Here is a 27993-nt window from a genome sequence, read left to right on the forward strand (position 1 = left end):
TGGGAGCTTAAACCAGATTAGTCTAGTTTTTGTCCAGTAAGATATTAAATACTCGTGGAAACTAAAAGATAAGCATTAAGTTACATGGTGAACCTGAAATAGGGTGTGTATAAAGCAGAAGACATCCAAAATAAGAACTACTGTAGAAATTGGACACTTCTTGTGGCATGTTAGTTAAAAATTCTTCACAATGGAAAATTTTTAAAATTAACTGGTTATATTTTGTTCAGGCCAGCAGTATGAAAGTTAGTCAGGTAAGTAACACTTTACTGTGGATACGTATTAACATTTTAATGGTTAGGCATTTTAAAATTTTCTATTGGAGGTGACTGTCTTGAGGAAAAGTTATAGAAGGTGTGCTACTGGAACAGGGTGCCTATATTGGCAACAAGAAACAGTCTCCAGTCAGCTTCAATTGTTTTTATACTAGTTTTCTTATGATCTCTTGTAACCCTCAATCTGTATAACAGGGTGATGTTATGATCTTCAGTGTGAAGCTTTTATGTTTCTAAATTACAAACTGAGAGGGGCCCTAGCTGCCAAAGTTCAGATCTGATTTCAGGCTTCCCCAGAGTTTGGGATGTTTGGCACTGGAGTGTTGGTTAACACACCTGACTAGTGAAAAATTATTCAGCTTCTCAGTAAAATGACCACAGCCAACAGTACTCATTAAAGCTAGTAGTGGTCTATTCCTGTAGACTTTTATGTACCTATTCGTCAATCAGAATTATATGTATGATTACAGATTTACAGAATCAGACCCCAACTTTTTAAAATATCCGTGATGTTTTCATTATATATACGTTTCTTGCCTTTTAGACTTCTAGGATGATGGGTTGAGTAAACTTGGTAGGTATGGGATATATGATGAGACTAATTTTAAAATTACTTTTGTTTTTTTTCTCTATAGAACCAGAAAGTACTTAACAGCTGGCAGGATTATATTTCCCTTAAAACTCCTATTCAGATCTGTGTTCACAGATTCTTGAAAAGAAATTTTAATGATTGGAGGCAGAGTTTTGGATTCAATCATTTTAAAAAAAAAATCCTGTTTAACTTCTGGCTTTTTTTACACACACAGAAGCCTTCTTCCTGAGCCCAGTTAATGTGGCAGAGTCAGCAGTGCGGACCGTTTGAGGGGGTGGCACTGCTGCTAGAGGCTTTAGGATCTGACAGGCTTCCAAAACAGTAAATAATTTAAAATTTTCTTTAATCATGAAAAATTGTGGCTTATGTTTAAAAAATAATAGAAAGTTTTTTCTAGATGTCTTTAATTTGTAGTCAATTAATATCCATCAGCTAGTGAAGCAGAATAGTTGGATGGGGGATAGCAAGACAAGACAGCTAACTCAGGTAACTTGATTCCCCACCATCAATTCTTGTAAGTTTGTTAGTTCTGATGGGTTTTTTACCTATTCTGAACATGAATATGCCCTCTAATAACTTGAACCTGGTAAAGGAATAAGTCCGGTTAAAGAACTTGGATCACATGTAGGCTATTCATGTAATATAGTACTAAGGCAAAAGATTCATTGATTAACATGTACAACAAAACTTAGATTTTCATATCAAAGCAGATGTAGGTGAAATTTTAAAATTTTTATAGATTACAAAAATTTTCTTGATATGTGCTGCTGCACTTTGTGGTACTTGTTAAGCATAAAGGAACATCAAATGTTCTTGACTTGTAAATATTTTGTAAGCCTGCCTCCAGAAGATGCATTATCCTTCTGTGAGATGTTCTTGAAAACCTGAACCTTTCCCAAAGTTGTTTGGAATATGAGGCAGTGGTTTGGACAGAATTAACATGCCTTTTCTTATCCTCCTTGTCCCTAAGTAGGATTGTGAAATGGTGTGTTATAAAATTTAACCATCTGTCTTATTTATCTAGCTATGTGATATTTAGGTGTTGAAAATAGCATTTTTTACTTTCAACTGATAACTTCTGAAGATCAGGGTTTCAGCTCAAATTTAAGCACTCCACTTAACTGGAGGAAAAGGAGAGTCTGCCGTGTTTGCGGTCTTACAGTATGTCTACACTGGAGTTGGAAGGTATAATTTCCACCTCCTGTAGACATAACTGCACTGGCTCTGATGAAGCTAGTGTGCTAAATATACAAGTGTAACCATGGCGATGCGAGCAGCAAGATGGGCTGGCTGCCCTGAGTACAATCTTGTCTGAGATCCTAGGTACACATGTATGGCCCAATAGAACAAGCAAGAATTATGGGGTCTCTGAGCTAATTGTGCCAGGACTCATGGATTTGTTTTGACTCTCTTCTTAATATCTTTTTGCAGCGCTGGAAATGACCACGAATTCTGTTTCTATGGGTTGATAGAGAAAGTGGTTTTCTAAAGGATAAAAATAGGAGGAATATTTAAATATATTTTACAACTTGTATCTGTTTTTTGAATCACAAGTCAAGTACGACAGAAGATAGAATTATCTATGTGACTGCTTTTTGTACCCTCATCCTCTTGTCCTGATTTCTCTACCTTTGTTGTTTGCACCATGTATACCTAAATGTTAAGCTTGCTGAGCAGGGACTATCTTTTTCCTGTGTTTGTACACCATCTCACATGATGGAGCCCTAATCCTGATAGGAGCCTTTGAGAACTAACATTATGCACATCTACTCTTTCTTGTAAAACCTTTGTCTTTGAGACTGCTATGGGGAAAAAACTAAGACAATGGAACTTTCTTTTGTAATCATTCTCAAGAGGCGTATGTGTGAGGGTCAAAATACAGATTGTCAATATCAGCTTGGGTGTCAGATCTTGGTTATGCTACTGTACAGCTGAATGGTAAAGGTTAACTAGAAGTGTACTAACGTTCTATTCAGTTAGATTTTATTTATTTATTGATTGATTTGATTGAAAAGGTCAACAGCAGACAGCCTGATACACAATTTCTGAGAGGCTGCAGTTCAAACTTTTGACAATGACATGCCTGCTTGCTTTGATTTTTATTTTTTGGAGTCCCTTTGGACAATAGAAATCATATTGTTTTTCATAGGAGCCTGGTACTGGGCTTTTTAATCAGAAAAGTACAAATTCAGCAAAAAACAATTTAAAAAACCAAACAAACCCCAATGAAACAAAACCTTCACCTGAGTGAGTTTTTTGTAATGCACTCAAATTCTTAAGCATACCAAAAAAAAAAGCCCCCGAACCAAAAATCTGTTGTGCCTATATGTATAATGAGGTCTGTATATATTTGTCTTGCCTGAGACAATCATGTGAACAACAATCAGTTAATTGTTTGTATGTTTAGATTAAGATAAATCAGCATGTTTTATACTTCTAGACATGGGTGAAAAAATAAACATTTTAGGGTTGGAGCAGTGACCTTGGAGACTTTTAAATGTACTTTACATAATACATTTTCACTATCTCTACCTACAGTTACAAATAGATGTCTTTATGAGCCCTCTTTTAGCCCCCATTATAGCTTTGATTAGTAAAAACGGTTTTAACTTGAAACTTAAGTTTTACTTTAAAGCAAATAAGAATATATCTGCAAGGTTTGCAGACCAGTTGATTAAACTGTTTTACAGGTCATTGAAAAATCATCCTTATTGAAATTTTCACTTGTCTAACATTCTTCGTTAGCCTTTAATGTAAGAATAGTTTACCACCTTTGCATTTTCTATGTACTTGGAGCTTTTGATAAGATTTTACATAGATTATATTTGCAGAAAATAGTTTGCCATTGAGTAAAGGTATTAATGATTGTTTTGTCTAATGTAAATAGTTCTAGTGTGTTTGTGAAGGAGTATATTCTGCCCAATCTAATTAAATAGGAGAAGATGAGTGGAGAAAAGTAACCTTTTAGGACTTTGCCATTTGGTAGTACTACTTTTGGTTTTTGAGTATCCTTGAGCAGGAGTGTCTAGGCCTGACTGAATCTATCTGTGTTAGGTTCTTAAATGGTCCCCATCTCTGTAGTGTCTGAGCACCTCATAGTCTTTAATGTATTTATCTCTGCACACCCTGGTGAGGTAAGGAGTAGAGAAGGGGGTTAACTGCAGTGTGAAGCCATTTGTAGTATGTGAATATGCTTCCTTTCTATTGGTGTGCTGTTTTTATTTTCTTTCGTTAGATGGGGAAACTTCCTTGTAATCTCGTGTTAGGGAGATCTTACTGCAGTATATGCAGAAACCAAGGATCTAGAGTAAAAACAAAATACTTTTTCATCACAGAAGTGAACTCCTATGGAAAACCCTGCTGTACATACATGGCCTAATTTTTCTAAACAAAGGACTGTTGTAAGGGCTGCAGATGAGGGCACAGTGACCGATGATCTAAAGAGAAACATGGAAGAGCAACCTTGGTAGCTGAGGAAAATGGAGTCTTGCACTTTTTTATGTTTAAATATAAAATTCTTGCTTTCTGTGTGTGTATCACTGATCTTGCCAGCTACTGTACTTTCTGCTACTGGCATGTGATCAGTGTGCCTGTTAGCGGGTTACATCTTTAGATGAACATAAGTCTTTTACTGACGCAGGTTTTCTTTCTGTTCAGCTGGTCGAGGCATATATCTTTTTTTTTTTTTTTTTTTTGAACTAAAAGACCAGACATCTAGTCCTAGCTTCACAGTGGTATTATTAAGTAGGTTTTCTGTTTGTAGGAAAGGATTTCCTTATATAATGGCATGCAGTTGTTCTTTCAGGAAAGAATAAAGAGAATTGGTCAAACAGTTTGAGTTACAGATCATTTAATAATTAGTTTTAATTATGGAGCCACTCCATAGCAGTGTTGTAGTTTAAGGTTGCAACCAGGGTATATTTACCCTATATATACTCACCCTATAAATTTGCATAGGGAAATCTTTTTTAGTTACTTTCAGGGTATGCTGGTACTTTTTTAGACAGTGAAAGCATTTGGAAAAAACATTTTTAAGTTGTGAGTACTTAAAATGACACTTTAAAACTTAGTATTCTTAGACTTCTTTGGGTCCATCTAACTAAAAATAGCGTGATTGTAAAACTTCAAGCTTTACATACAGTAAATATTAAGATCTAGTGCACAGGATAACAAAGTAAAACTTCTTTATAAAAATCAGCACTATTTAATATAGCAAAAGGTACTTTATAAAGTGCCCACATTATGATAACTTTATAAAATCTCTGTGTACAGGGGGAAGGAAAAAAAGAAAAGAAATGTGATCTATGTGGTTCCAGCCTCAGGTCTGCCAGGCAGTGCAAGGCAAAGGGAACAGGGAACCTGCAAGCTCTGCACAGAGAGGCAGGTGAAGCCAAGGACCTTATGGATCTCCTGAGCAGTGTGAGCTGTGGGAAACCAGTGACCCAGAAGAGCTTCTAAGCTCCATAGGTTTGATTAGAAAGTAGTATAAAGTACCAAAACTATACATTGCCTTTGAAATAAGAAGGGGGGGGGTGGTGGTGTCTGCTAAGAAAACTATATTTAGAAAACTTTTTTCTATCTCTAAAGTTTACTTATGTCAGTAGAAAGCAAATTTGTTTTTAATTAAGTAACGTTAAAAAAGCCTTCCCCATGTATTGGATACTTCAGTTATCTAACATGGCAAGTGAGGAGAATCTCAGTGGTATATTTCTAAACTCCTTGCCCTAGAAACATACAGATCTTTTCTATTGTACTTTTGACAAGTTATATACTTTATATCCCGAAGAGGAGTCTCTCTCTCTTTTTTTTTTAAAAAGGGTTAATACCAACCAAATTTATATTAAAAAAAAAAAACAGAACATTTTAAATGTGGCTTGTAATTTATAGCTCTGAAAAACACATTACAAAATCTAGATGCAAAGTCTGCCAGAAGATGAGCACAGCTAGTTCTTAAGTAGCACTCGAGACGTGGAATAAATGCTGACATTTAAAGTGATGGGGACCATCAAAGGGAATATGCAAACACAGGTGTGCAGTTGTGAGATATAATTTTGGAGATTAAAGCATTAAAAGCTTACTAGAAATGAGCAATTATGGTGTCTGACAGTTTCTGGCAGAAAAAGAAACTAAAATAGATTGTAAGATATTTCGAGGGAAATAAAGTGAGTATCATCTGCAAGAATAAAAATTCAGAATTTTCAGATTAAGTTTGTATTTTCAACTGTGGTGGGGAAGTTTTGAATCTCAAAATAAGTGCCATGAAAGCAGTGTAAAAAGTAAACTATTTTGCAGAGAAATGACACTTGGTGCTGGGCTTCAGTTATGGAAATGTCTCTCACTTGCAGCAAGATTTGAGTATTCTAGCATATTCTTCTGTTTAAATGAAACTGAACTGAGGCCCTGTAGGGGTCTTGCTAGTGACATAGGGTATGTATGTCTACGCTACAAATACAAGTCAACCTATATTAGGTTGACTTAGTCACCACAGTAATTACTACGATGGTGCATGTTCACACTACCCTCCTTGGGTTGATTGGTGTGTGTGCTCACCAGGAGCGCTTCCACTGACCTAAGAGGGTCAGTGTGGGGAGCTGAGAGCCCGGTGCCTGGCTGCCACTTAGGTTCCCAGACTCCCAGTGGATTCTTCCCTCCCGCCCCCATTCCCTTCCAGGAGCTGGTGGGGGGAAGCTGCCCAGGGCTTTTCCTGACCCCCTTGTTCCTTGCCAAGAGTGGGGGGGAAGCTGCCAGGGCTTCTCATAGAATCATCATAGAATATCAGGGTTGGAAGGGTCCTTAGGAGGTCATCTAGTTCAACCCCCTGCTCAAAGCAGGACCAATCCCCAATTAAATCATCCCAGCCAGGGCTTTGTCAAGCCTGACCTTAAAAACTTCTAAGGAAGAAGATTCTATCACCTCCCTAGGTAACGCATTCCAGTGTTTCACCACCCTTCTAGTGAAAAAGTTTTTCCTAATATCCAACCTAAACCTCCCCCACTGCAACTTGAGACCATTACTCCTTGTCCTGTCCTCTTCTACCACTGAGAATAGTCTAGAACCATCCTCTCTGGAACCACCTCTCAGGTAGTTGAAAGCAGCTATCAAATCCCCCCCTCATTCTTCTCTTCCGCAAACTAAACAATCCCAGTTCCCTCAGCCTCTCCTCATAAGTCATGTGTTCCAGAACCCTAATCATTTTTGTTGTCCTTCGCTAGACTCTCTCCAATTTATCCACATCCTCCTTGTAGTGTGGGGCTCAAAACTGGACACAGTACTCCAGATGAGGCCTCACCAATGTCGAATAGAGGGGGACGATCACGTCCCTCGATCTGCTTGCTATGCCCCTACTTATACATCCCAAAATGGCATTGGCCTTCTTGGCAACAAGGGCACACTGCTGACTCATATCCAGCTTCTCGTCCACTGTCACCCCTAGGTCCTTTTCCGCAGAACTGCTGCCTAGCCATTCGGTCCCTAGTCTGTAGCTGTGCATTGGGTTCTTCCGTCCTAAGTGCAGGACCCTGCACTTATCCTTATTGAACCTCATCAGATTTCTTTTGGCCCAATCCTCCAATTTGTCTAGGTCCCTCTGTATCCTATCCCTGCCCTCCAGCGTATCTCCCACTCCTCCCAGTTTAGTATCATCCGCAAATTTGCTGAGAGTGCAATCCACACCATCCTCCAGATCATTTATGAAGATATTGAACAAAACCGGCCCCAGGACCGACCCTTGGGGCACTCCACTTGACACCGGCTTCCAACTAGACGTGGAGCCATTGATCACTACCCGTTGAGCCCAACAATCCAGCCAACTTTCTACCGACCTTATAGTGCATTCATCCAGCCCATACTTCTTTAACTTGCTGACAAGAATACTGTGGGAGACCATGTCAAAAGCTTTGCTAAAGTCAAGAAACAATACATCCACTGCTTTCCCTTCATCCACAGAACCAGTAATCTCATCATAGAAGGCGATTAGATTAGTCAGGCATGACCTTCCCTTGGTGAATCCATGCTGACTGTTCCTGATCACTTTCCTCTCATGTAAGTGCTTCAGGATTGATTCTTTGAGGACCTGCTCCATGATTTTTCCAGGGACTGAGGTGAGGCTGACTGGCCTGTAGTTCCCCAGATCCTCCTTCTTTTAAAGATTGGCACTACATTAGCCTTTTTCCAGTTGTCCAGGACCTCCCCCGTTTGCCATGAGTTTTCAAAGATAATGGCCAATGGCTCTGCAATCACAGCCGCCAATTCCTTTAGCACTCTCGGATGCAACTCGTCCGGCCTTATGGACTTGTGCACGTCCAGCTTTTCTAAATAGTCCCTAACCACCTCTTTCTCCACAGAGGGCTGGCCATCTATTCCCCATGTTGTGATGCCCAGCGCAGCAGTCTGGGAGCTGACCTTGTTAGTGAAGACAGAGGCAAAAAAAAAAGGCTTAGCTCCATCCAGGAGCAGGGGCTTTTTCGTCAATTTCATGGCTCCTGCTGTGATATTGACAAGAAAGCCTATGTAAGAGACACAAGTGTCTACACAGACACTTCATCACCTTATCTACAACAACATAAGCCTTATGCCTCTCTTGGAGATGGAGTAGTTATGTCGGTGTAATAGAGCACTTACATCAGTGGTAGGAAGGCTGTAGCATAGACGCTGACCCAATTAGGTCAACATAAGGTCCCTTATGTTGACCTAACTGTGTAGTGTTGACCAGCCCATAAATAAGACAGACTTTCAGGTACCTAGTTTCAAAAGAGCTAAGACAACAGTGGCTGAGCCATCAATTTGGGGAAGCAACTACCTAGCTGTCACCATCCAGACTAAGATGTCTTTCTCTTCCCAAAGCTAAGCCTGAAATCAGAAGACCTTGATGGATTAAAATGGTGACCATGGCAGAAAAGGAAGAGGTTAAAGTGTCAGTAGGCCATGAGGCTGACACACAGACAGGCTGACTGAGAATCAGGGTCTGCATCAGGTAGTGGTAACTCAGTGCCCAGAGAGAATGGGGACATCAAGACGAAGTCATGTCTATCTATGGGCTTGAGGGGAAATGCCAAGCATAGGTAAGACAATATGCACACACCATTTTTTGTTTAGTTTTGTTTTAAAATCTACTTCTCTAAGCTCTGTGTACCATTTGGGCGTAATAAATCATACTTTATTTGGAGAAAACTACTTCTGTGTCATAGCATATTACTGATCAGAGGCTCCATAAGGAGAACTCTGGTAGGGTCCAAGTTGGATCTTCCAAGTAACAGTTGGCCACCAGTGAGGTGTAAAGTGGAAACTCCGGTGGAAAGTGATTGGATAGTGGGATTCCACCCCAAAGAAGTGGAGACATGGGCCTGCCAGTTGTAATGGATGCTAGGAGTGGAGGGGTTGTCTACCTAGGGACTGTGATAGTTCCCCACTTTGAACCCCCCTGTTGGCTCCTTCAACTTCAAAACCCTCCATGGTTCTGCTCCTCTTACTTTTTCACTTTTGACTCATTCTACAGTCGTCAGTCATTGCCAGCCTCATCTGTCCGTTTGTCAGACTCTACTGTCCTTGTGCATGGAACAGATTTCCTGAACTCCTTTGCAAGGCCTCTTCCCTCTGCACGCTCAAATCCCTCTTAGAGCCCTTCTCTGACAATACTCATGGGGAAACTAGATGACTTATACATATTGTTTGAGGCATAATTAGGATAATTATATCTTCTGGGATGGGGCATAGAGGTGGTTTAACTCAAGTTTATATTGCCATGACTTTTCTGTTTGGGTGTTACAAGAAAAAAAATTAATAGTTGTAGTAATGTGTGTTTTCCTCTGTTGTGGTACAAGGAAGACACATGTACTGAGTTTAGATTTCACATAATTTGTTTCTTTTGCCTTATCTTTAAGCAGTAGTCAGGGGAAATATACTTCAAGTGGGGCAATGTAATCTGTCTTGTGAGTGAATTATCCTGTATTGTTGCTTCCCTCACATGAGCTTTTGAGGGTCCTATTTAAATTATATTAAACCTTGGACCTTAACCTTGATTTCCTCCCCATTTTTTTTATAGCTTTTACTGGCTTTAGGTGATGTTTGTACTCATTCTGGCTGATATGTAACTGCTTTATTCTTTTGGATATCATACAGTTTGAAAACCATTTTAAGACTATTAAAATCTTGCTTCAAAGTTGATGATAAACCACATTATTTTACTATAGTATTTTGTATTGTACTAGTGAGAGAGGAATAACAAGTGCCCTGGAAGAGTCAGTTGGAGGAGCTAATGCTCTGTAGTGCAACTACAGCTGGCATGCTGTGCAGAATAGAAGGAAGAAAGGAATAAAACAAATTGGAAAAATTCATTTTTCCCAGTAACTTCTCTTTGATGTGTCAGTTTAAAAAAAGACTTTAGTAAGTTTCAGCAATACAAATGAGACTTAGTTTTTTAATTTCCAGTTTTATAATCAGAACATTCATATGAGAACACTCCCCATATTTCCATTTTATTATTCCTGATGACCTTTGCCTCAGCATTAGAGGGGTTTGCTATATAAACCTTTAATTTACCATCTCAGTGATTTAGTGTTCTGTAGCTCTCTTTGAAAGATGCACTGTATAAACATTCTAAAGCCAAATTTGGAATGACATAAGGGTAACTAGGTTTTGCCTGTAAGTGATAGATTTAGATGTAGAAGTGATCTTAGACATTTTCATGTACTTAGCTATTGAAAGGTCATGTTTCTGTTAATGCTTTTTCCCCATTTTTGTTCCTGGTGTATGAATCAGAATTATGTTCTGATCAAAGTTCTGTAGTTTCACACTCTAGACTAAAGGCATCAAACTGCATAAGAGATTTTTCCTCTTTGAACAGGATTGGGAAATCTGCTTTTTCATAGAGTGAAGGCTGCAGGTGCCTAGATGTTTAATTTGTTGAAACTCATGATAGAAACTTACATTTAATTATAACCATTTTAATAGGCTGCAATTTGTGTTCATGAGAGATTTAGGTTAGTTTTTTGCTGCTTTAAGCTATTGATTGGCCCTCTGTGCTAAAAACACTGTGGTGGAAGTCACCAGCAAAGGTCAGAATTTCTGAATGTCTGTTTCAGAAATAATGCCTGAGTGGCTGGAGCCAACTGAGAGAACAGACATTTGGTTAGGATCAAATTTAATTAGAAACATAAAAGGATAGGACATCAGGAAGAGTGGACTATAAATGAAGAGGCTTAAACAGGGCAAAGTTGTCTTTTTTTAAAAAAACAAAGCCATGTTTTGTTAAACAAGGAAACATTAAATACAACATTAACGCTTTGCATTCATGTTACAGAGTACTTCATTTCAAAGAAAAAGTAATCAACTTCCCTGCTAAATTAAGTCTTTTGAAGTTTGAATAGTAAAGTGAAACAAAGCATTTTAGCTGTACTTGCTAGACAAAGGGTTTTGTTAGCTCTTGACCAAGATAGGGAGAAAAATACACTGATCTCCACCAGGTTAACAGCCATGACCTGCAATCAGCTGAGTCTGTGCATTAGTGGACAGGGTCACAGGGAGACCTCTTGCTTCATGCCCAGCTGGAGCAGGATAGTGTAGCACTCAAGGGAGAACAGACTTAATAGGCTGTTTCTCTGCAGCCCTAAGGAGTCATGGTCCTCCAGTTTAGGGGCATAGCCAGCCTTTCGGTTGACTAGCCCACAGGTTATACTCCAGCACATGCTAAATGGGGTTGGGGTGGTGGTGTTGCTAGTGTTTCTATAAAATTGTGAAGTTAGACAAGTAATAAATATGACTGAAGAATATCTAACTAATGTGGGTGTCCCTTCTCACCTTCATAAACTGTGAACAAAAATTAAATGCTAATTAAAAATTTTGCTCAGAGACTGATGCTGATTATGTACAGAAATCTAAATGAACCCTTCTAAGCATGGGTGCTGCTGCATCCCCCTGGCTTGAACGTGGTTTCCATCATATACAGGATTTACAGTTTGGTTCAATGGCTCACAGCACCCCCATTATGCAAACTGTTCCTGGACTCCCGCTTCTAAGTTGTTTTTATTACTTAAAATCAGCTTGTTAAACTAGTGTAAGAAACTAAAACACACTGTATACTAAGCTGCTTATAATGCCACCTTTGCAATGTAACTATCTGATTTTTGTGTAAAAAATAGTATTGATAGACAAAATCTTGTAGTATATTCCTCTACTTGTATTGTGATAATGCCCAAAGGTTCCTTTCAGGATTGGAGCCCTGCTGTGCTAGGTGCTGTACAAACACATAGGATGACACTGCTCCTGCCTTGAAAAAGTTGCATACGCTTTTAAATCAGACCGCAGAAACTGGGTGCACTAAAAATGGGGAATGACCAATAAAATTCCTCTAAATAAGCAAGCTATAAATATAACCGGATTACATTTTAACTTGCAGATTTTGATCATGCATACTGAGCGAGCTCATCTATGATCCAGCGTTGAGCCACTCTTCTGACTGTGCAAATGGGTCAGAAAGCAGCTGGTTCTTCCCATCTGGCATAAATCTAGCATAGGTGGCTCCTATGCTGCATGTCCCTGCAGTCCCTGGTAGAATGGTTGGGAAGGAAGGAGCATGGGGAGAGTACTACTGTGCTTTAGCAATCCTCAGATGGCAGATAATCAGCTGACATAGTAGTGGCACTGCAACCTGCTTCTTAGTTGTCTCTCCCCGCCCTGCAGGGGTGAAAGTAATTTAAAGGACTTGCTGGTACACCGGAATCCTGGGCAGAGAGCGTGGCCTCAACCGGAAGAGGCTTGGCCTCAACTGGAAGAGGCGGAGCCTTTAAATACCCTGGCCCTTTAAATCAAGATTTAAAGGGCCTGGGGCTCTGGCTGTGCTAGCGGCAGCTGGGAGCCCCGGGCCCTTTAAATCCCCACCAGAGCTCCCAGCTGCAGAGGTGGCTGGGAGCCTGGGGACTCAGGTGATTTAAAGGGCCCAGGGCTCCGGCCACCGCTACTGCAGCAGAGCCCTGGGCCCTTTAAATCACTGACGGAGCCCCAGGGGCTCCCAGCTGCCACTGCTACCCCAGGGCTTGGGTGGAGATTTAAAGGGCCTGGAGCTATGCTGCGGTAGCAGTGGCTGGGAGCCGTGGCTTTTAAATCACCGCCGGAGCCCTGCCGCTGCTACACCGGGACTCTGGCAGCTGGGCTCCGACCACTGCAGGGAGTCCCGGGCCCTTTAAATCGCCAGCCTGGGGAAGCCGGTCCGGTCCGGCACGGCGTACTGGCTCTTGCCGGTACACTGTACTGGCTTACTTTCTCCTCTGCTGCCCTGCCAGCCATATGTCAGCTGTGCTTTATAGATGCTGAGTGCAGATGAGAATCTATGCTTAAATTACTCATTGGTTTAATCAAATAGCGCAGATGAATCATTCTGCTGTAAAATTCAATGGGTTTGTCTCAACCAATGTCAATATATGGTCAAGAATGTATATAGTTCACATAAAGCCCAGAGACAGAGGACTGAGTCTCTATTGCTTGTTAAAGTTAAGAGAATTTCTAAAATCAGTGTAGTATTTAGCTAGCAGTGAATACAGCAATTTCGGAGTGGGCATGATGTTTGTATCATTACCTGGCACGGCTGTACCAGCTGGAATTTACCCAACCCAAATTTTACTAACCTACAAGTGGGAGTTTAAATGCCCAAGATGCAGATGGGTTATTGAGACTTGTGGTTTCAATCACAGAAATGGCTGCAATCTGATATTTATGGGATGACAGAAGCATTTCTGGTAGTGCTTAGATCTTTCCTTAAACAGGAGGGACCTAAAATTACTCATGTTTTTACTGGTAACAGGTAATCCTGTTATTTTCTGAAAAGTACAGCAGCAAGATGATGGAGCATCCAAGGTGTATTTAGGGCTAAGAATCAATCTTTCTGTCACATTAGTTTATTCTGAGAAAGTTCTGTGATATTCTGAACTGGAGTTTTTTTCTTAACATCTTAATATTCTGCATACAAAGTCCATCAGCAGGTGGCTTTTTTTTAGCAGTTTAAGAAACCATTGAGATAGTGACTTGGTCTCATAAGGTCTGTTGTATTTTCTAAGTGTCAGAAAAATAAATCCTCTTAATTTATATGTTGTGATGTCTTCTCCAGTGATCTAAGCACTTCACAAACATTGGTGAACTAATCCTCAACATTAATCCTGTGAGCTACTATAGGGTAAATATTTTGTACTTTATGGAAGGGAAATATAACACAGCAGATCTGTGGTGGAGCTGGATGTAGAACATCATAGGTATTCTGACTCCCAGATCAGTGCATTGAGGAACACTGTATCGATGGTTAAACTATATTTTCATAATGAGGACCACCTCTCATCCTATTCAGTCATATATCTCCTCTGTCGAAATACTTTTTAATGTAATTATTATAAGAAATTATTTTTAGTTTTAATATGTTAGTCTGTTTTCCTTCAAACACTTTTGACTTTCTTTTAATGCAATGCCTTATGTGGTGAGCCTTCCCCACAAACATCTGTAATCCCTTTATATTCCTTCATTTTCTTTCCGAAGACTTGGTTCTACCGTGGTGGCTTCAAAACTTGGCTTGCTGACAGTGGCTAGGCTTGTAGAGAGCTGAACAAGTCTTTGAAAAAGCTTGCTTGTGTTACTGTTAACTTCCTATGGCTTGTCCTCAACTAAGATTGTAAGCTGTTTGGGGCAGGGAATGTCTATTATCTGCACAAGGCCTACCACAATGACGCCCTGACCTGGCTGGAGTTTGCTGTGTTGCCTTTTGCTTTTAATTTCATCTTCCTTTCTGTGCCCTCCTGCATGTTTCTAAATTGTATGTGGTAATGTCCATTTCACACATTTCCCTTCTCCCTTGTGACTGAAAGATTTTGTCCCGCTTGTAGCTCTGGTTTCTGAAAGTGGTACTTGTTTTGTCCTTAACTTGTAGCAGTAGGCCCTCATGGAGGCAGTTAGGTTGCTTCTTAATTACCGGTAGCTATTACAGGTCTCTGTCCCCTTTTTCTTTTTTTTAGCTGCACAGAGGAGCCTGGACATATGTGGAAACAGGTGAAAATGAAGAACCACCAGCTCCGTATGACCTGACATCAGTAAATAATCCACAGGCTATAGTTTAGAGAACCATGTATGACATGGCATATGTTGCTTTGGCTTGTTGCATCGGAGATCTTTTCTAGGGATGGGAAAGTTGATGTCTGGCTTTTACACTTCAGAGGCCAATTTCATTGAAGGGGGAAGGGGAAGGATGTTAATGACCTACTGACCATATGCGCGCGTGTGTGTGTGTGTGTGTGTGTAGGTGTAGGGTGATGACGGGGTCCTCACTGACAGTTTTCCTCCATTCATTATGATCATCCCTGCCAGGTGCTGTTTCTATATTCTGTATAAACTGTTGTCACTGTAAATCTTATTTTTTATTAAATAGAACTTAAAATAATAGTGTGATTAGTAAGAAAACATTTGTTTCCGCATTTAGGTAATAGAAATTTTTGTTACTTTATTCTTTTTAGGAAGTCTATTCTTACACAAAATAGAGTACTAGCACAGGTATGAGACCTTAGTGACACTTAGAAACCTCTTGTGCTCACAACAAAAAGCCCTGCAATCCATATGGAAACCTATTTTATTGTATCTGCTATGTGGATAGTACATGTCTTTAAAATAGTGTAAAAAAAAAAAAAAAGTGCCCAGAGGCAACGCATAAAGAATGAATGCATTTGGAGAAATATTGAGTCCTCTGACAGTCCTGCAGTAAATTGGGATAGTATCAGAAGTTACTATAACTTGGTTAATGGTGACAGGATAAAATCAGAAAAAATAAATAGTAAATCTGGTAAGAATCAGTTCAAAATGCTGACATTGTGCTCAAGGTGGGCAAGTAAGCAATTTTACTTCTATAGAACTGGGAAAGTGGTTCAGGTATCTTTCTTTGCAGACGACCCCCCCCACCCCTTTCTTGCAGCTGCTGGAAAAGTAGCTCTTTTGTGGAGATTTTCCCAGTGGTCTAGAAATACAGTATATCCCTTCAGCTTAGTTCTTGTTTGTAGTCCTGAAACTACAAATAGCTTGAAACTTTGTTGTTGGTGCTTTGTTTTTGTTACTGTGTCCACAGAGAGGTTAATCCAGGCCTTCACTTCATCTTTTGATAGAAGAGCTGGTGTGCTCTAAAGGTGGAAAGGGACAAGCCTGGGACATCCATTGCTGTATAGGTCCTACCACCAACTCTTCTTCCTTCTCTGATGAAGGCTGTAGAGCTTTCTTCTGTTTTTTGTCTGTACCTTGCCTAGCTACTCAGGGTGCGCTGATTGCCCCAATGTGAAGATATACAGAAGTCCATATTTCCTTATCTTACCAGAGTCACAGACTCCACCAGAAAATTCAGCACATCTTTGAGATTCAGAGCACACACAACTAATGCATTTCTTTAAAGAGGATATTCCTTTTTCTCCAGGCTTGCATAATTTAAATGGCTCTGTCATGGTAACATGGCTAGCTATGCTTCTGTCCCCTTGCTAGTCTCTGTGACTGCACACTCTGAAGTGTCAGGCCTCATACTTTTACTTCTCCTGCGGTGGAATCACAAGATTGTCCCATTTTTTAGACTGACCCTGAACTATAGTATTGTGTGCCAACTGTGCTTATCCTAACAGGACCAACAGATGTGCAGTCTGGTTGTTTTAAAATCACTTTCTCCAAGTGCTTCATTCCTACTGTTAAGATTAAGCAACATTTTGTTTGAGAAAGCTAATTGGTCACTTTTAATCACTTTTTCAATAAGTTTTGAAACACCAGGGAAGTTCCAGAAGATGGAAGAAGGCTAATGTTGTGCCAGTTTTTAAAAAGGGTAAATGGGATGGCTTCAGTAATTATAGGTCTGTCGGTCTGACATCGATCTTGGGCAAGATAGTGGAGTGACTGATATGGGATTCGATTAATACAGAATTAAAGGAGGGGAGTATAATTTAATGCCAATCAACATGGGTTTTTGGAAAGTAGATCCTGTCAAACTAATTTGGTATATTATTGATGAGTTTACAAGTTTGGTTTATAAAGGTAATGGTGTTGATGTAATATTCTTAGACTTCTGTAAGGCATTTGACTTGGTACTTCATGACACTTTGATTTTAAAAAAAAAAAACTAGAACAATATAAAATTAACATGACAAGGTGGTTGAGGTAATATATTTTACTGGACCTGAAGAAGAGCTCTCTGTAAGCTTGAAAGCTCGTCTCTCTCACCAACAGAAGTCCAATAAAATACATTATCTCACCACCATGTCATGCTAATATCCTGGGACAAACACAGCTGAGGGATAGCTCGGTGTGGGGAGGGATAGCTCAGTGGTTTGAGCATTGGTCTGCTAAACCCAGGGTTCTGAGTTCAATCCTTGAAGGGGCCATTTAGGGATCTGGGGCAAAAATTGGGGATTGGCCCTGCTCTGAGCAGGGGGTTGGACTAGATGACCTCCTGAGGTCCCTTCCAACCCTGTTATGGTCCTATACCGGAAACCTGACCGCTATTCCTACCTACATGCCTCCAGCTTTCACCCTGACCACAACACACGATCCACTGTCTACAGCCAAGCTCTACGATACAACCGCATTTGCTCCAACCCCTCAGACAGAGACAAACACCTACAAGATCTCTATCACACATTCTTACAACTACAGTACCCACCTGCTGAAGTGAAGAAACAGATTGACAGAGCCAGAAGAGTACCCAGAAGTCACCTACTACAGGACAGGCCCAACAAAGAAAATAACAGAACGCCACTAACCATCACCTTCAGGCCCCAACTAAAACCCCTCCAACACATTATCAAGGATCTACAACCTATCCTGAAGGACGACCCATCACTCTCTCAAATCTTGGGAGACAGGCCAGTCCTTGCCTACAGACAGCCCCCCAACCTGAAGCAAATACTCACCAGCAACCACATACCACACAACAGAACCACTAACCCAGGAACCTATCCTTGCAACAAAGCCCGTTGCAAACTGTGCCCACAAATCTATTCAGGGGACACCATCACAGGGCCTAATAACATCAGCCACATTATCAGAGGCTTGTTCACCTGCACATCCACCAATGTGACATATGCCATCATGTGCCAGCAATGCCCATTTGCCATGTACATTGGTCAAACTGACAATCTCTACGTAAAAGAATAAATGGACACAAATGAGATGTCAAGAATTATACCATTCATAAACCAGTCGGAGAACACTTCAATCTCTCTGGTCATGCGATTAGACATGAAAGTTGCGATATTACAACAGAAAAACTTCAGAAACAGACTCCAATGAGAGACTGCTGAATTGGAATTAATTTGCAAATTGGATACAGTTAACTTATGCTTGAATAGAGACTGGGAGTGGTTGAGTCATTATAAAAAGTAACCTATTTCCCCTTGTTTATTCCTTCCCTCCCCTCCCCCACTGTTCCTCAGATGTTCTTGTTAAATCCTGGATTTGTGCTGGAAATGGCCCACCTTGATTATCATACACATTGTAAGGAGAGTGATCACTTTAGATAAGCTATTACCAGCAGGAGAGTGGGGTGAGAAAACCTTTTGTAGTGATAAACACCCATTTTTTCATGGTCTGTGTATATAAAAACATCCTCACTGTATTTTCCACTGAATGCATCTGATGAAGTGAGCTGTAGCTCACGAAAGCTTATGCTCAAATAAATTGGTTAGTCTCTAAGGTGCCACAAGTACTCCTTTTCTTTTTATGATTCTATGAACACTGTATACATAATTGACATGGTACACATTAAATGGATTAAAAGATGGCTGATAGGTCTCAAAATGTAATTGTAATTGGGGAATCATTGAACAGGTGTGTTTCGATAGATTCCTTCAGGGATTAGTTCTCTGCTGTAATCTATTAAACATTTTTATTAATGATCTGGAAGAAAACAAAGTTATCACTGAAAAGTTTTCAGGTTAGCCAGTGATTGGTGGGGTGGGGGTGGACACTGAGGCAGATCTGGATTGCTTGGTAAACTGGGTGCAAGCAGACTATGCATTTTAATATGGGTAAATATAAATTTAAGAATGAGGAATGTAGACCATAGTTACTGGAGAGCGGGCTCTCTTCTGGGAATCATTGCCTCAGAAAAAGATTTGGAGGTTGTGGTGGAAAATCAGCTGAACATGAGCTTCCAGAGCACAGCTGTGGCCAGAAAGGCTAATGCGATCCTTGAATGCATAAATGGCAATCTCAAGTAGGAATAGAAGTTATTTTACCTCTGTATTTGGCACCGGTGCTACTGAGTACTGTGATACTGTGTCCAGTTCAAAAAGCATGAGGATAAACTGAAGAGGGTTCAGAGAAGAGCCCCAAGATGATTAAAGGGTTGGAAAACACAGTTTTATAGGGATAGTCTCAAAGAGCTCAATCTATTTAGCTGAACTGAGAGAAGTTAAGGGGTGACTTGATCACATTCAGTAAGTACCTGTATGAGGAAACAAATATTTTATAATGGGCTCTTCAGTCTAGCAGAGAAAGGTATAACCCAATCCAATGACTGAAAGTTGAAGCTAGACAAATTCACACTGGAAATAAGGGTGTATGTTTTTAACAAAGTAATTAACGAATGGAGCAACTTACCAAGGGTCATGGTGGGTTCCTCATCACCTGCCATTTTTTAATTAAGATTGGTTGTTTTTCTAAAAGATATGCTCTAGTTCAAACAAGAATTATTTGGGGGAAGTTTTCTGGCTGTGGATACGTCTACACAGCCAAAAAAATCCCAAGGCAGCAAGTCTCAGAACCCAGGTCAAATGACTGGGGCTTTCTCTGCAGGGCTAAAAATAGACATGTAGACATTCAGGCTTGGAGTGGAGTCTGGGTTTGGAAACCAGCAATGGAGGCGGATCTTGGACACTGGGCTCCGGGCTGAGGTTGAACATCTATACTGCTATTTTTAGCTCCCCAGAGTGAGCCTGAGTCAGTTGACCCAGGCTCTGGGACTTGCTGCTGTGAGTGAATTTACACAGGAAAATGATAAAAGACAAAAACATCCTTTCACCTCTGTGTGAATGCTTTTCACAAAGCAGTCACTCTATATCTAACCTGTCAGTCCTCATCCTCAAAGGAAACATGCACAACACTTTCCAAAGATGAGCCTGGGAGCTTAAATTCATAACTCTGCTAGACACTAAAAATCATGGACTGAATAGAGACATTGGATTTATGGCTTATTACAACGATCTGTAAGCATAGGCACCAACTCCTTGGGTGTTCCGGGGCTGGAGCACTCACAGGTTAAAATTAGTGGGTGCTCTACACCCACTGGCAGCCAAGCTTCCCCCCGCCTCTCCCCTCCGCCTCCTCCTTTGAGCGTGCCGCGTCCCCACTTCTCCTCCTACCTCACAACGCTTGCTGCTGCAAAACAGCTGTTTTGTGGCGTAGCAAGCTCTGGGACGGAGGGGAGAGGAGTAGGAACACCGCGTGCTCGGGAAGTGGCGGGGCAGGGACTTTGGGGAAGGGGTTGGAATGGGGGTGGGGCAGGTATGGGAGGGGGTGGGGCTGGGGGAAGAGGGGAGTCGAGCACCCACCAGCGCCAGCAGAAGTCAGTGCCTATGTCTGTAACCCACTAATCCCCCCGCTTTTTGTTCTGTGACTTCAGAGTTGTTAATGGGCCACTCTACCTTGAATGGTCCCTTACAATATGTGTTAACTACTTATGCTAAACAATCCGTTCCACCTTGCATTTAGTTGTGATGTTTGGAGTACCTTTTTAGACCTGAAGAAGAGCTCTGTGTGGCTCAAAAGCTCGTCTCTCTCACCAACAGAAGTTGGTCCTACACTGCAAATATGGAAAAAGTTTGACAGCTATATTAAAAATGAATGTAATATGAAACAAAAGTAAAGTTAAAACAATCTCACCTTCATTCAATATCACGAAAATATAGGAGATTGAGAACCATTTTTCAGATGGGGGTAGGAAGAGATTAAAGGGTCTTTTTTAAAGGTAGTGTTCAATTAAAAGCTTTCTAAAATACAAAAATGTTATTCCAGAAGATAACATAAGGGAAATGTCGTCATAAAGAAGAAAATTTTGGAACTCTAATAGAAAATTGTGAATACACAGACACTGTGCCAATTAATTGGGTATTTAAAATAAATAGTTTGGAGTTAAAGAGGCAAAAGCAACTTTCACAAGTGCAATTACAATAATCTAAAATTTACTTCTGGCTGGGACTAGATGGCTCAAGTGACTGGTAACAGGATAAAACCTGTTTTAGTGGACAATTCTGTCTGGATAATAAAAAACACTGCTACATTCGGCATTGACCCACTCATTGATAGTGTGATAAAAGGCTGAAGACAAAATGGACATAAAGGCTGAACTAACTTAGAGGTGTATTGGTAGTACATTGTGGAGATCGTGATTTAACTTCTCTGTGTTTAAGAGCTTGTCTACACATACAAGGTACCACTGCAGCTCGTCTAGTGAAGATGGTCTATGCTGACAGGAGAGAGCGCTCCTTTCGGCATAATAAAACCACTTCCGTGAGAGGCGGTAGCTATGTTGGAGGGAGAAGCTTTCCTGCTGATATGGCGCTATCCACACCAGTGCTTATGTTGATGTAACTTAGGTCACTCAAGGAGCTGGTTTATTCACTCCCCAGAGCAACATACGTTATGGCAACATAAGCTGTAGTGTCGACATAGCCTAAATAGGGCGTCATTTTCTGAGGCTGTCAGTCTAGAACCTTTAGTAATAAAATTGCTTTATTTTAACTGAAGAAAAGTAGGGGAGTGATGGAATGTGGGTTTGGCTGGAAATAATACATGGGGAGATTTTCAAAGGCACAAATGGAAGTTAGTCACTCAACTTTTTTACTTTTAATGGAGTTGAACCTCTTAGGTACCTTTTGTGCTTTTGGAAATATTCCCCAAATGTATTATTGGTGGCATATTTTATTCTTTTCTGTAACTACTGAGAACATATTACAGATGGTGAGAGGAGTGGGGGAGTAACTTTTTCCTGGAACTTGTTAACTAATTGTTTGTTTTAAAGTGATTCATTCCTGCGAAGGAGGACTTAAAGTATAGGGGTGGAGCTGTTCCATTTGTTAAAGTCAACAGTCAAGTAGGAGGGGATAATATGTATTTATTTCCATTTTCATGCTATGACCTTTTTTTAGGTAGGTGGAAAGTAACCAATGAAACTTGGTTCAGATATTAAGCATCTTGATTATGATACTAAGACAGTGTACTAATTAAACATCCTAAAATTAATTATTTCCCTTTTCAGCATCATTGCAGTACAAATGGATAAGAAGTCTTTAGAAGAATGGCACATAGCTTTATAGTTGGTTAAATGAATAGTGTGGAGCCAACTGACGCTTTCCTCTCCTGTGCCTTGAGCTCTTACTAAAATAATTGAAAACCAACTAGAGTATTGTGTCTTTGGTCATAATGTAGATACATTTAATCTTTGTAGAACCTTTGATTTTAATTGAATTACAAGATGTCTTCAAAGTGGCAGTGGCTTTCTTTTGGCAGCTATGTAAATATGAGCAATTTCCACTAGCTGAAGTAGGGAATTGGTATTGTGTACTTTTAAAGAACCTTGCAAAAAGACAAATTGTGAAGAACTTTAATACAAATTGTTTGGCTTTGTCACCACAATCTGGTTCATGGTCACAGCCAGCCGACTCTCATGTGGCCTGGGCTTTGGGCTGTTGTGCTGACAGGCATGTCCAGTGGTCCCCATGCTCCGAGGAACTGTGATTGCAATGTAGAAAAGTCCAGTCAAGACACAGGGCATATCTTGTGGCGACTTCAATGATGAGTAGCACACCATGTCATGACTGTCACGATGCGGGACTCAACCCTGGGAAGCATTGACTCTGAACAAGATTTGGGCATCGTATTGGAGAATCAGCTGAACATGAGTTTGCAATGCGAAGCTGTGGCCAAAAGAGCTAAAGGAATTCTTAAATGCATAATCAGGGGAATCTCAAGTAGGAGTAGACAGGTTTTTACCTCTGTTTTGGACACTGATGTTGCTGCTGGAATACTGTTCTGGTGTCCACAATTCAAGAAACATGTTGATAACTTGGAGAGGTTACAGAGGAGAGCCTAAAGGATTAGAAAACGTGCATTTCAGTGGTAGACTGAAGGAGCTCAATCTGTTATACTTAACAAAGAGAAGGTTTAGGGATGACTTGACTACAGTCTGTAAGTACCTACATGGGGAACAAATATTTGATAATGGGCTCTTCAGTTTCTTAAACAAAGCTATATCCCAATCCAAAGGCTGAAAGTTGAAGCTAGACAAATTCAGACCGGCAATGAGGTATACATTTTCAAGATTGAGTGCATTTAAGCATGGGAACAATTTACTGTGGGTTGTTGTGGATTCTCCGTCACTGACAATTTTAAAATGAAGATTAGCTGGCCACAGCCAGGTGGCAACTCCAAGAAAGCAGGCAGAAAGGCCGAAAATATCCAAAAGGATGAAAGAGGAAAGAAAACAATATAACATCTGAGAGGTATTTGTCTTCACTAAGTCACTGCCTCCTCTCCTGAGGAAGAAGATCTCTCAGATTCAGGCCTGAGCAAGGCATAGAAAAAAGGCAGCAACAGTGATCTTTTCCCTTCCCCCTTGATAAATTTAAAACAGTATGTAGAAAGGTTGCATCTACAGCCAGATCCAAATGGAGAAGACAAAGATAGACAAACCTAGGGGCAAACACCTGCCTTCCAAATCTTTGCCTGGGACGACAAACCTGCTGCACCCATCCTTTAATGAGATTGTCATAAATATACACAGGGCAGCTGTACTGAATTGCCTTACCTGTAAGGGGTTAATCAGTTCAATTAACCTAGTTGGCACCTGATCAGAAGGACCAATGGGGAAAGAAGATACTTTCAAATCTGATGTGGGGGAGGTTTTGTTTCTGCTCTCTTTGTTCCCTCTCTGGACGGAGAGAGGGTCTAGACAGGGAAAAAAATCTCCTGGAAACATACCTAAAATGAGGATCTAAAATTACAAAAAGTTGTAAGTAAGGCAAGGAAATGCGTAGGTCATTGGTTCTCAAAGCCAGTCTGCCGCTTGTTCAGGGAAAGCCGCTGGCGGGCCAGACAGGTTTGTTTACCTGCCAAGTCCGCAGATTTGGCTGATCGCGGCTCCCACTGGCCGCGGTTCGCTGCTCCAGGCCAATGGGAGCTGCGGGAAGTGGCACGGCCCTGTAAAGTTACCTTCCATCCTGATTTTGCAGGTGTGATTCTTTTACATTTTTTTTAATAAAATACTTCTTTTAAGAACCTGATTGATTTTCAGTGTCCTAAAAACCAAGGGGTTTGGTTTGTGCTCACATTGTAATGAATTGGTTAGTATATTATTCTCAAGCCTCCCCAGGAAAGGGGGTGAAGAGGCTTGGGGGGATATTTTGGGGAAATATGGACTACAAGTGGTCCTTTTCCTGAATCTTTGTCTAAATCACTTGGTGGTGGCAGCAATAGCGTCCAAGGACAAGGAAAGGATTTGTGCCTTGGGGAAGTTTTTAACCTAATCTGGTAGAAATAAGCTTAGGGGGTCTTTCATGCGGGTCCCACAGCTGTACTCCAGAGTTCAGAGTGGGGAGGGAACCCTAACAGTGATCATGGAGGAATGGCAGCTTTTTCCATGCAAATTTAATTGTGTGTTCCATGATGACAAGGTGGTATTAAAGACCCCAGAATCTTTCTTGTCAAAGAGGAACCCATCTTTTTGTCTCACCAGAGGTTATCCTCCTTGGATGCATAAACTGGGGAATCCTGAGTAGGAGTAGAGAGGTTATTTTATCTCTTTATGTGGCACTGGTGCAACAGCGGGTGGAATTCTCTGTTCAGTTCTGATGTCCATAATTCAAGAGGGATGTTGATAAATTGGAAAAAGTTCAGAGAAGAGCCATGAAGATGAGTACAATATTAGAAAACATGCCTTATAGGCAGTAATGAGCTGCCAGAAGCTCAAGAACCGGTTCCTTCACTCGCTCCAGGTCTTCGGTGGCACTTCAGCGGCACGTCCTTCAGTCCCTCCAGGTCTTCGGCACTGAAGGACCCGCTGCTGAAGATCCGGAGTGAGTGAAGGACCCGCCGCCGAAGTGCCGCTGAAGGCTCGGAGTGCTGCTGGGTCAGTAAGAATTCACATGGGAGCTTCCCGAACCGAGAGCTCAGGCGGGACGGACAGGATGGTCCCGCGGGCCACATCCTGTCCGTCCCGCCTGAGCTTCCCCAGCCCTTTAACAAACGGTTCATGCGAACCGGTGCAAACCGGCTCCAGCTCATCACTGCTTATAGGGATAGACTGAAGGAGCTTAACAAAGCGAAGGTTAAGGGATGACTTGATTACAGTCTATAAGTACCTGCCTGGGGACCCTCTATTTCATAATGGGCTCTTCAGTCTAGCAGAGAAAGGTATAACCCAATCTAATGGCTAGAAGTTGAAGCTACACAAATTCAGACTGGAAATAGGGCATACATTTTTGGCAGTTAAGGCAATTAACCCATTGGAACAGTTTACCAAGGGTTTTGGTAGATTCTCTGTCTCCTGCAATTTTTAAAGCAGGCTGTGTTTCCTAAAAGATATGCTCTAGGAATTTGACTGTCTATACTATTATGGTCACCACTTTGTACAAAGTTTATCATAGTCTTGTAAAAGTATGGCTTGTTGAGGTATTTTAAGAGTTATAATCTGCTGAATATCCTTATCCTGTTAAAATATGTGTAGCGTCTCTGTGTGCGAAGTTATAAGATTCTACTGTATGATTGTTACTGAAATATGTTGTAATTCTGGGTAGCACCCACAAACCAGTTTTTCAGGGATAAAGACACACTAGCACCCCAGAGAGGTGTTGGCCATCACCTACTTAACAGGCCATCCTCCAGCAGGAGGGAAGATGTAAAGAAGAAATATACATTTCATCACAGGGAGAATTCAAACCTCATGTCCACAACATACTGTGTGTCAGTAAGGGTATTTCTAGAGCAAGAAGTAGAATTATAAAGATGAAGGAAAACACTGGACTTCACCTCCTCGCTTCCCTCTGCTCATGACATCAGTAACTATCAAAGAACTGAACTAAGGGGGAGTGGTCCCAGGCTGAAAGAAGACTCAGCCTGTGGAATTTACAACAGCCTATAGTGAGAGACAACATTTTGCTTTTAAAAAGAACAGGAGTACTTGTGGCCCTTTAGAGACTAACAAATTTATCTGAGCATAAATGCATGGAATGGAACATATAATAAGAAGATATATACACATACAGAGAATATGAAAAGGTGGAGTAAGAGGCTAATTAAGATGAGCTATTATCAGCAGGAGAAAAAAACTTATCAACTGTCTAAATGGGCCATCTTGATTATCACTACAAAAGTTTTTCTCCTGCTGATAATAGCTCATCTTAATTAGCCTCTTACTCCATATTTTCATATTCTCTGTGTGTATATATCTATATCTTATTATATGTTCCATTCTATGCATCCGACGAAGTGGGCTGTAGCCCACGAAAGCTTATGCTCAGATAAATTTGTTCGTTTCTAAGGTGCCACAAGTACTCCCATTCTTTTTGCAGATACAGACTAACATGGCTGCTATTCTGAAGCCTGTCTTTTTTCTTTTAAGTTATGTATTAGCTTGCATTTCACTTTTTTTCTTTTGTAACCAATACTGATTTTTATGTATCGTAATGTGTAATCACTTAAAATATGTCTTTCTATAGTTAGTGTATTATCTTAACCAATGTGTATGGATTAATGTGTGTGGGAAACTCCATTTGGGATAACAAGGCTGGTGCATATATCATTTTCCTTTGAAGAAATGATAGACTTTCTAGGAGCTTGCATTGTTCAGTGGTGTGTTGAACAGTACGAGACACACAGTTCTGGTGGAGCAAGGCTGGGACTAGGAATTTGTGGGTGTCCTCCTGTATGTGTATGTAATTCATGAGTGACTGGTCAGAGTGCCATGTATTCAGTTGGGAGTGGATTTGCATGCTGAAGGCTGTGTGAGCAGCCCAGGAGTGGATGTTCGGACAGCAAAGTAGTTTAAAAGGCACACCAGGTTAGAAAATTAAGGGAACATAGCTGTTCAGTGGTCCAGATTTCACCCTGGGGGATATCACAGTATTATTTCGGGGATGTTCTCTGGCCTGTGTTACACAGGAGGTCAGGCTAACTAGATGCTCACAATAGTGCCTTCTGGCCGTGGAAACTATCAGTCCTCCTGTCATTCCGTTCAAAGCTACAACATCCTACAGAAAAGCTGTTGTGTGTAGAGCACTAAAAATCTGTATCATGCACACAATCAACAAGAAGATCAGGCTCCTTGTTTGTCTCCTTTTATCCAAAGTGCCAGGGGGTCTGGATATCCAAACAATCTCTAACATTGTTCACATAACTAGCCAAAGAGTTACATCTTGGAAGAGAAAAGGGACAATATATTAAACTTGGGGAGGCATAATTAGTGCCCCCTCATCTCTTGCAATGAGATTTAATGTTTAACAGTAAAATAGTTATATAACTATATATTGTGCATTGTGTGAAGAGCATCTTTATCTCAAGCATCACAGTAGGAATTAAATTTACTTTGATCGCATTGGTTTACATGTTGCCAACACTTTATATTTTCTTTTATGAATAAATTTAAAGCACACAAACCTTGCATCTTAAATTGTTTTATTTTTAATCCAAAAATAATTGTACATCCCTTTAATTGAATGTGCTTGTTTAACTGTTTGAATATGTACCTGAAGAAATTATAAATATTGACTTCTATTATTTCCAATACACATTAAAAGCCTGATCCAAAGTCAATGGAAAGAATGCCATAGTCTTTAATGGGGCATTGAACTATTGTGAGAAATAAAATTTCCTTGACTTTTCCACACGTATCCTCTGCAGCCATTTTTGGGTCTCCAAAAAATAATTAAGGTGTAGCTGCAACTTGCTTTACATTTAATTGACTCTTGAACTAAAAATTCAGTGTATTATAAATTCTTACATTTTACAGAATGTTATAATGACAAAAAAACCACTGAAACATTGTTAGCAGGGATGCATTTTCTATGGAGAATGAATAAGTATAAAAAAAGTATTGTGGCAGAGGCTGTATTTCTACAACATAGCTAAATAAAACTGAGGGAG

At 40.5% G+C, this 27993-nt stretch overlaps 1 protein-coding gene across 6 annotated transcripts in view; it reads left to right on the plus strand.

Annotated features, from left to right (window-relative positions):
* The window catches only part of PRIM2 (DNA primase subunit 2), a 310312-nt gene that overhangs the window by 22053 nt on the left and 260266 nt on the right, over positions 1-27993 (plus strand). The window contains exon 6 of one of the 6 annotated variants that reach the window (XM_077812659.1): positions 14856-15225. The exons of the other annotated variants lie outside the window; for them this stretch is intronic. Within the exon in view, the coding sequence (XP_077668785.1) occupies positions 14856-14957 (102 nt within the window). The 3' untranslated portion in view covers positions 14958-15225. Of the gene's footprint in view, positions 1-14855; positions 15226-27993 lie in introns of those variants that run through there. 6 annotated transcript variants of the gene reach the window in all.

The sequence above is a fragment of the Eretmochelys imbricata genome, chromosome 3 (genome assembly GCF_965152235.1).
Source record: "Eretmochelys imbricata isolate rEreImb1 chromosome 3, rEreImb1.hap1, whole genome shotgun sequence".
Taxonomy (NCBI): domain Eukaryota; kingdom Metazoa; phylum Chordata; order Testudines; family Cheloniidae; genus Eretmochelys; species Eretmochelys imbricata.